At 32.0% G+C, this 9,790-nt stretch overlaps 1 protein-coding gene across 1 annotated transcript; it reads left to right on the top strand.

The window, feature by feature from the left end:
• On the top strand, positions 558-6,866 carry LOC109325707 (protein IQ-DOMAIN 14-like). The gene is made up of 4 exons (XM_019558228.1): positions 558-1,087; positions 4,814-5,011; positions 5,573-5,641; positions 5,839-6,866. The coding sequence occupies exons 1-4, from the start codon at positions 713-715 to the stop codon at positions 6,532-6,534; spliced, it is 1,338 nt and encodes a 445-aa protein (XP_019413773.1). The 5' UTR covers positions 558-712; the 3' UTR covers positions 6,535-6,866.

The following is a 9,790-nucleotide window of genomic DNA, read 5'->3' as shown; positions in this document are numbered from 1 at the left end:
TATCATAATTGGATGCAAACAAACTAAACTTGGCTCAACTCCTTTAAGCATCAAAAAACAGTTTTTTTCTTCTTGATTCTTATCTTGTTTAACCTAAACTTCAAACCTAAATTCATGGCCCAATGTCTTATTATTTTTATGCACATAAATTTGTGTTCACTTTGAGGTTTGAATGGAATTTTTGGAAGGAATGACAACATAACATTAGTCTCTGAAAGTCCACCCATTCACACCACCAACCAAACAAGAAAAATGGTTTTTAATTTCCAAGTTCCAACGCGCGTGGCTTGCAGACACTTAGAAAAGCTCGTGGTCATGGCATTGAACCATGTAAAACTAATATTCAGAAATAGATGGAAATCATTTATCTCATTTTATATGTAATGCAATTGAAATTGACACATAATTGAAAATAAAAAAATAAAAATAATTTTTTTATATTATTTAATGAAATTTAATTCAGTTATCCATGTAAACAAGAATAATTGAAATAGATGATTATTCCAAAATACTAAAAAAAAATGAAACTCCATATAAGTATAGTTCAATCTTCATATACTTCCATTCCATTCTCATTTTATTCCTTTCTTTTATCTCTTTCTCTCTTCTTTCTTCCTCTACCCTACCCTACACCTTTTATTATACCCCAAAACCTTCCCTCAAACCACACCACCATTTTCAACAAATGAGTTAAGAGTGACGGTGACCCATCATGGACTTTCTCCGCCGTCTCTTCGGCGGAAAGAAACACCCACCAGGTGCTTCTGCTGACGTGTCTAGACCAAAACCCAGCAAGGACAGGAAGAAGAAAAAGACAACCAAGGACAACTACAATAACCACAACCACTTTGACCCATCTGTTTCATCCTTGGACGCTAACAATCATGCCATCGCCGTCGCCGCTGCTACGGCCGCCGTAGCTGAGGCTGCTCTTGCAGCCGCGCATGCAGCTGCTAAGGTTGTCAGACTAACCAATGGAAGCGGGCCTGGTTCCAGCAGGAGGGACGCGGCGGCAGCCCGTGTTCAGCGGCAATTGGTGGAGGAAACCGCCGCCGTGAAAATACAGTCAGCGTTCCGTGGTTACTTGGTACGTAAAACTTGTGATTTTGTTTATTTTATATTCTTTTTCAGTACTACCAAGATATTGCTGATTATTTATTCCAGTTAGTATAACTCACATGAGTGTATAACAGCCTAGTCCAACCATTAACTTTTGGTCTTTCTGATGTAACTAGAGTAAAAAAAATTGGTAAAAATTTCACGCGATTTGACTAAAAATAATTTATTCAATTCACGTTGAAAACAAGTTAATTACAAAGACAAAATATATGGAACTAAAGGAACAAGTTGTTTAGTTGAAACTTGAAAACAACTTATTTTCTTTGCTTAGTTTTCTGGATTGAGTTCCAATTGTTTTAACTCCCTCAATGTTGTTAGCGCGTCAGCTACTATCAGATTTGATGACTTTATTTCCCTCCTCACGTTCATTTAATTGTGATTATGTTTTATTTAGTATTTTATTCTAGTAATATTAGTACTGTACTAAATAATGGTAATGAAAATGAAATATAAAATATAATATAGGAAAAATCTATTTTTGAAAAATCAAGTTGATTAATTTTTATTAATAAAAGTATAATTTCATATGAGAACATGGCTGATAAAAGTCATAAAACTATCTCATTTACTTTCTTAAGCAGTACATTTAAGACACGGGTTACTATTTTTTTTACAAAAAAAATTATTTATTTATTGAGAAAAAAAATTTATAATATTATTATTTATGGTCTCCAGATGCAACTCATACTCATCCGGTAAGTATTGCTTTATTTTCAACATTGGTGATTTTCTTTATCTTTTAAGTTCTCAGCTATTATATTATTGTAAAAATAAAAAATATCGTTCCACATGTTCACATCACATCAATAAAAAGTTAACAACATAATGATAAAGATAAAGTTTTATACATCTGACATTTATTTTTATTATTTTTGAAAGAACTAAGGATTATGAAATATAAATAATATATAATGTAAATAATAAGTGATAATGTATAAAATTTATAAAAGTAAATGATTATAAAAATATGAGTGATTTGATGCATTTTTTCTCCACTAATATTTCTTTTTACATTGACAACAGTCTTTTATTTCTATATGATGTATTTTTTATATTTAATATTTTTTAAAGTATAATTTGTTTTTAATATGCAAAATTGCAAATAATAAACTCATAAATACATTTTTTTTGTTTATTTTATAGTAAGATTATGGGAATTGTGCGTTGTCTTTTGAGTACAGACTACGGAGTCTCGGTATCGCCGACAATTGACTCCTTCTGTCATTTCATCATCACCAATCACTTCGTTCTGTACTAATAATATGACTATTCCTTTCTCCTTTTTTACTCGAAAAAACATCTTTTGATTAAGTAATAATACACACAAATACTCAATGAAAATCTTTATAGTGAAATTGTAGATATCTTATTGGAGAGCCAAATACTAATTTTATTTGAAGAATAAAAATGTTAATATAAATAAAAAGATGTAATTGACATTTTGTTTTTTTCCCTTGCACTCATCTTTTACTCATATTTAATTGCTGGGGTTAAAATATTCCAGAAAACATTAATTATTTTATAACATCATTGGTGTGATGTTGTGAATAGTAAAAAAGGAAAGTTTAGTGAGGAGTGATGAAGAATGAAACAGGGAAAACAATAATAAGTTTATTAAAAACAAGATAAAATCAAATAATTTCTGGTTTGCATATAAAAACTTGGGACCACAATAGTTTTTTACGTATGTTTTCATTGTGTGACTATATACTCTTAACGTATCTTTTTTATATTATCCTACCGAATGCCACGTGTATTCTTATCACGTGCTCGCTGCGATTTTTGTATAACGAGTCACTTCTATTCTATGTCTTGGAGTGTGTTCTATTTGTCGTATTTTATAAATGAGTTTTCGAACCTAGTATCAACATGCTATGAGAATTTCCGTGTTACACGATTCATCTTTAAAAATGACCCATACTTTTTTGGAATTTGTTTGAGTGAGTCTAAATCTCATTCCATTTGTCACTTTATGTAATTAATTGAAAATAATATATTAAGTTAAAAACTATAATAATTAAGTGTTTTTTTGATATATGATATATGAAACAATATTGTAAAAATTGGTTTGTACAATAATTATACTGGTCATGCAATTATATCAGTTGAAACTGGTCATACTAGTCAGTTTTCAATTAAACCATACTGGTCAAACTAGTCAATTTTTACTTAAAATTAATTTTTTTAATGAAAATAAAAAAATTATTAGTTTTTTATTGATTTTTCATTAATGTTAATATATATATATACATATCTAACTTTACTCGCATGCAGTTTAATTAGACTGCTATACCACTATACCAGTACCCTGACCGATTTATTTACCGGTACAATATTAATAACACTTGTATGAAGTGACAAATGGAGTGATTCTCCCGTGTCTAGAAAATGGGTAATTTGTGTGTTTTTTTTTACTACTAAATTCCCTCAAATATTATATTATGAGAATTCATACTTACCCTTATGTAGAATGTCCTTTTGTACCTAAATAAATATAAATATAACACTAAAAGTGAAGTGGTCCTACGCCAACCCATCACCAACTATGTCTAATAGGTCATGGGCCAACAAAGTAATGGTTGTTAGGCTTTCTAATTCCTATTATTGAATGCAATAGGAGTCACAAGCATGTTGGTAAATATTTGTTTTGTTTTTTAATTGGCAATAGTATTGATTTCTGTCCAACTTTTTTCCTGGCCTTGACAAATCAAAAGCTAAAAACCAATACTTTTGGGAGAAAAAGTTGAGATTTTTCACTTTACTTTTAAGATTAACTTATATCCTAAGCTTCACGTGAAAGAAAGTGACTTTGGTTAAGGACACTAAACTAACAGACAAGCTGTAATGCATTATTTTCTTTCTAAACTATCTCAAACATTGAATCTACAACATCAATTTATTGACATATTTTCAACTTTTGCCATAATGCTGATAATGCAAGCCATGCCAACTTCTGAACTAGTCACACTTATATTCATTTACATATTACATATAGTTTTACCAACAAATGTGTTGGTCTCGTAGTATAAGGCTCTGCTAGATCTCCAGGATGACCAAAATGTCAAGGGTTTGAATTCCTGGAAGTGACATTTGTTGAGAGGGGCAGTCACATACTCCAAAAGGATTAGTTCCTTACCCAATAGCTGAAGAGATACCCTTGGTAGTACCAAAAAAACATTACATATAGTTTTTATCATGTAATTATAACGGATAGTGTAAGTATTATATATGTACAGCTATACTTTGATGGCAACAACATATCTCTTATGTATGTGATGTATTTCATAATGATGTGAAAGTAGCTTTTTCTCCATTAATCATAGGACATGGGAAGCTTCAATGAACATAAAGGAGCACCAATAAAGGATTTTTATAGTAATGATTACTCTCACCAGACTTAACCCTCCATTTTCTATCTAAGTCCTTTTCCTTTTAATACTGTAGACCTTTCTGACATTGCCTACTTAACTGTTCCTAATGGTCTATTTTACTATGTTTAGTGCTCAGTGTTAATCTAATTATTGCTATCCCTTTCTTAGGATTTTAGTTACGATTCATGTTAATTGTTTGTTCTTTTTTCCTCATGAAGAAATGTAATGTGTCAATTTGATTGTTATTGTATAGTTTTAACTTTATATCAGAGTATAATATGATACTTCAATTTTTACTGATTTTTTTGGGATGAATTTGGAAGGCAAGGAGGGCATTGAGAGCACTTAAAGCATTAGTGAAGTTGCAAGCATTGGTGAGGGGCAATATTATAAGAAAGCAAACTTCTGATATGCTTAGGCGCATGCAAACATTGGTGCGACTGCAGACTCGGGCACGTGCAAGCCGTGTGCACTTGTCGAATAATATGCATACTTACAAGTCCTCACTCTGTCATTACCCTGTAAGCAAACATGCTTTTATTGCTTGATAGTTGTCCTGACTCTTAGTAAGCTGAGGCTAACTTGATAGAAAAGACTATGCAAAACATACTTTTATTCTTTATTAGTTGTCTTGATTCTTATCTTAGTAAGCTGAGGCAAACTTCTTAGGCAAAAAAAAGCTATGCCATTACAAAACCTAACTTATTAGAACATGATTTAAGATAGAGCATTATGACGTCGTTCAATCAATGTAGCCAACCCTACCTAGTGGGATAAAGACTTGATTGTTGTTTTTTTCAAACATGTCATCTTTAATAGTACTTTTTCACATGTTTCTTCTTTTTTTCATGACCCTACCAATTGTTATAATTTGGATTCTGCTAGAAAATACTTTCCACTCTATCACAAACAGCTTGTTGGAAATTAATCTGGTGTTTGTGCATGCTACTTTATCCTTTAGAAAGCCTTAGGTTGGATTGTGCCATTATCATCATGACTAAAATATTTATGATCTTTGCTAAGAATGGATGACTGAAAATAACCATTGACATGTTTGATTTTTCATTTATACTTAATTGCAGGTTCATGAAGATTATGAGCATTCACTTCGTGTCAATAGTACGAAATTTGATGGATCTTCTATCCTCAAGGTACTTGTGATTCTTCCCTAAAAATGGCATTATTGTATTTATAGATAATTTAAATTAAACTACATGTTCTTTGAAGCTATTTCTCTAAGCATTAAAAGTTAAATATTCTGTTTATTTTTATGTGTCTTGTAGATGGTGTGCCTCTCTTATTTAGAGTTGATATATTCACACCTTGATTGCATTTTTTGGACTTGCAGAGATGCAGTTCGAATGCAAATTTTAGGGACACCGACTTGGAGAGAGCCCGATTTGGTTCTAATTGGTTAGACAGTTGGATGGAAGAAAGTGCATGGAACCAAACCAGGGATTCTCCATTGAAAAATTTGCATAATGATGATGAGAAAAGTGACAAGATTCTTGAAGTAGATACTTGGAAGCCACACTTAAACTCTCACCATGGTAGCAGCAGCTCTTTTCAGACACCAAATCATTATTTACATACTCATTACAACAATGAAAATTTTACGGCATATGACTCCCCATCGAAACATTCTTCGAAGACTCTAAATCCAAGCCTCTCATCTAGAAAAGAAGCAGCTCCAAGAACTTCCGAGAATAGTCCACAAGCATTTTCTGCCTCGTCTAGGCTTGGAAGTGGATCAAGGAAGGGTCCCTTTACACCGACTAAGAGCGAGTGTTCGTGGGGTTTCTTCGGTGGCTACTCGAGTCATCCTAATTACATGGCATATACTGAATCTTCTAGAGCTAAGGTAAGGTCACAAAGTGCCCCAAGGCAAAGGCTGGAGTTTGACAGATATGGTTCCCTTAGTTCTTCTGTTCAGGGTCACGCGGATAATGCAAGGCTTAACTCGGATAGAGATTCTGATTTCAAGAGCAAAGGCTATTCAACTTCAAGTCACTTGAACAGAATTGGGAGCACCAATTTAAGGTGACAACCTGACATAACAAATCTTATGAAATGAAGAGAATTTTCCTATCTTCTCCCATAAGCAACAAGCACAAGAGATATTGTTTTCTTTTGCTTGGGTTTCTTGCGTATGACGTCAGTTTTAGAATGTAAGTATTTGACTTGTACTCATGTAATGTTTGTCCCTACACTATCAAAACGACACTGTTGACGCTGAAAATGTACTGATACTATGCACGTTGAAAATGTACTGATACTCAAATCATGATTTGGTTTTGCTGAGTTTTGTTATGTTGATATGTGTTGAATGCTTCCATTAACCCAGTGCTGGTTTTCAATGTGTGATTCATCTTCTTACTATATACTAATAATGATTATGAAATAAGGATAATATGATATTTGTGTACATTCTAGAAGAGATAAAAAGAGGTTATAAATGTTCTGAGCAACATAGTTTAGAGATAAATCAGATGATTTAAGGTTGAGTTTTTATGTGTAAGTGATAGTTCTACATTAGATAAAAAGGGATAGATACTTTTAAAACATGCACTTATTGGAGAAGGGAAGGGATAAGACACTTTTTTTAATTTAACTTTCTTCTTGGTCATACATTTACAAAACTCGAATTTCTCAAGTCTTTACTCCTTAAGTCTTTTCTAGCCTTCAATTTTTCTTACTAATGAATTCACAAACAGACGGCATAGTGCACGAGACTCTTACTTGGTGGAATCAGGAAGGGTAGATATACACAGTTTTACTCATACAACTGGAAAAGCTGATTCCACGATTTGAATCAACAACCTCCAGGTCAAGCAATATTCCCATTACTCCAAAGCTTACCCTCATGAATTCCACAATTACTGCAGCGAATTTCTCCAACTTGATTTGCAATTACTATTTAAGGTTAGTTTGAGAGTTGAATTTTGGAGGGGAATGAAGGAAAATGAAAGGCTTGTATCTTACAAGTGTATTTCATGGCTCCCAACATATCAAAAGAAGAGACTGTGGTGCATAATTTATTTTCTCCTTTTTGGTATATCTCAATTTTCTTTATCTACTGTGAATTCAAGAAACTACATGTTCCTTCTGGTTTAGCCTTTCAGTGGTCCTTTTTGCAGATATGGACGTAAAACATTAGGACAAAATAGTGCACATATGACAGAATTTTCTCCCCTCCTTCCTTTGTTTTGTTCTGTTTTTTGTTTTTATTGTGACCTAATGAGGGGACCTAGCCCTTGGATGCTCACATTAGGCCATAGTATTGAAAAGAATTGATTGTGAGTGATATACAACTACCACAGTGGTAGTGGTATTAGCACTCTAAATTGCTTATTGTTCACAGTTTCTATTAATTCATAATTTTAGTTTTAAAAATTATAATGATTTGTTAGTGAAGAAGATTAATAGAAAATTAAAAATGTCAACAGTTTAATCTATATAAAGTAAACAACACTTTAAGTTGGACACTTATGATCATGAATTTAGGTGAATGACTTTCTACCTTCCCTGGACATTATAGTACCATGAGAAACTGCAGTATATATGAAGAGGACAGTTGAATGGTATTATAGTATGAATAATGCCATACACCCACAATTACAAATATATCACCTCACATTTTTATTATTTTTCTTATGGTCACCTTTGGTCCCATATTGTTTTGTACCCACTTCTTTTCTGAATATGCCACCTATATGCTGATATGAGACATGAATTATGTCTGCTCACAAGCATTTCATACTGAGTTATAATATAAAGATTTATATATAATTATACATTATTCACTATTTATTTGTGTTACTTTTTTAGATAAGAAACAACGATAATTAAATATGAATGATAGATAATAATAATATATAAAATTGCATACATTTTTCTTTCTTTCCAATTAGTATTATTAAAGGTGTAACATATTTGTGGCATAAGGTACAAACATTTGAAAGCCTCAAAATTTCATTAATAATTTGATTAAATATGTATGCACGAGGGAAGCATTTGAGGATGGATGAGAACATAGCTTACCACCCAACAACCATCAGACATAAATTAAAGGTGGGGGATCACTAGATAAAGTAGGTTTTGAATATTTTATAGTATAAGTAAAACGAGTAAGACTCCTCTCAAGTAATGGAGAGACAAGTGACTTTTTCCTTTATATTTTAAGGGTAAAAATGTAATATCATTTTAAATAAAAGGGATATGAATGTCAATGTGTATTGCATTTTCTTTACTTTTACATAACACTTGCCTCTCCATTAATGGAGAGGAGTCTCACTCAAGTAAGACTCGATAGGGTTGCTAAGTTAGGTATAAGCCTGATCACATTTAAATTAGAGTAAATTACACAAACTATTCAGACCTTTTTAAAAGCTATACAAATTACCCATAATTATACATATACATTATACTGGTTATCATGTAAGAGAGACAAATGTAATTTCTTAAACAAAAAATGGTACGAGTGTAATTAAGTCAAACAAAATATGATATATTGTGAAGACTATTCCAAATAATATAAGAGTTGATGTCTATTCATTATTTTGGTTAGTTAAAATATAGTATAAAAATAATTTAAATGCATCCTTAGAATGATTGTTGCAGTTTGTAACGAGTAAAAAAATAATGAATAGACATCAACTCTTATACTATTTGGACTTGTCTTCACAATATATCATATTTTGTTTGACTACCTCTAAAGACAAGGGCAAAAGGAAAATCACTTCAGAGCCCAAGAATGAAGCTGCTAAGGGTCTAGTGCAAAAGAAACAAAAACATGATGATGTCTGTTACTTTTGCAAAGCAACTGGACATCAAAAGAAGAAATGTGTAAAGTATCACGCCTGACGTGCTAAGAAAGGTACATTTCTTACTTTGGTCTGTTCTGAGATAAATTTAACTTCAGTGGCCTAGAAACACCTGGTGGTTAGACTCTAGTTCAACTTCTAACATCAATGTTTCAATGCAGGGTTGTCTGAGCTACCAAAAGCCTAATCATGTTGAAAGATACATCTATGTTGGCGATGGAAAATCGATATAAGTGAAAGCTATAGAGCATTTTAGGTTGTTATTATGTACTGGTTTCTATTTGGATTTGAAAGACACTTTTGTTGTACGGTCTTTTAGACGGAATTTAATTTTTGTTTCTTATTTGTACAAATTTGGTTATTCTTGTTCATTTGGAAACAATTCGGTTCAATTGTCTTTAAATTCAAATATTATTAGAACTAGTGCACTAATGTTGAATGACAATCTGTATATGCTAAATACTATAGCTAATTATA

Source organism: Lupinus angustifolius, chromosome LG13 (assembly GCF_001865875.1).
Source record: "Lupinus angustifolius cultivar Tanjil chromosome LG13, LupAngTanjil_v1.0, whole genome shotgun sequence".
NCBI classification, from domain to species: Eukaryota; Viridiplantae; Streptophyta; class Magnoliopsida; order Fabales; family Fabaceae; genus Lupinus; species Lupinus angustifolius.
Note: the sequence above shows the minus strand (reverse complement) of the source record. Positions and strands in the feature narration are given on the sequence as shown.

Excerpts from the sequence above, each read along its gene's own strand:
- LOC109325707 (XM_019558228.1), top strand. The coding sequence starts at position 713 with ATGGACTTTCTCCGCCGTCTCTTCGGCGGAAAGAAACACCCACCAGGT. Across the intron at positions 1,088-4,813 it reads CAGCGTTCCGTGGTTACTTG|GCAAGGAGGGCATTGAGAGC; the intron begins GTACGTAAAACT and ends TGAATTTGGAAG. Across the intron at positions 5,012-5,572 it reads CCTCACTCTGTCATTACCCT|GTTCATGAAGATTATGAGCA; the intron begins GTAAGCAAACAT and ends ACTTAATTGCAG.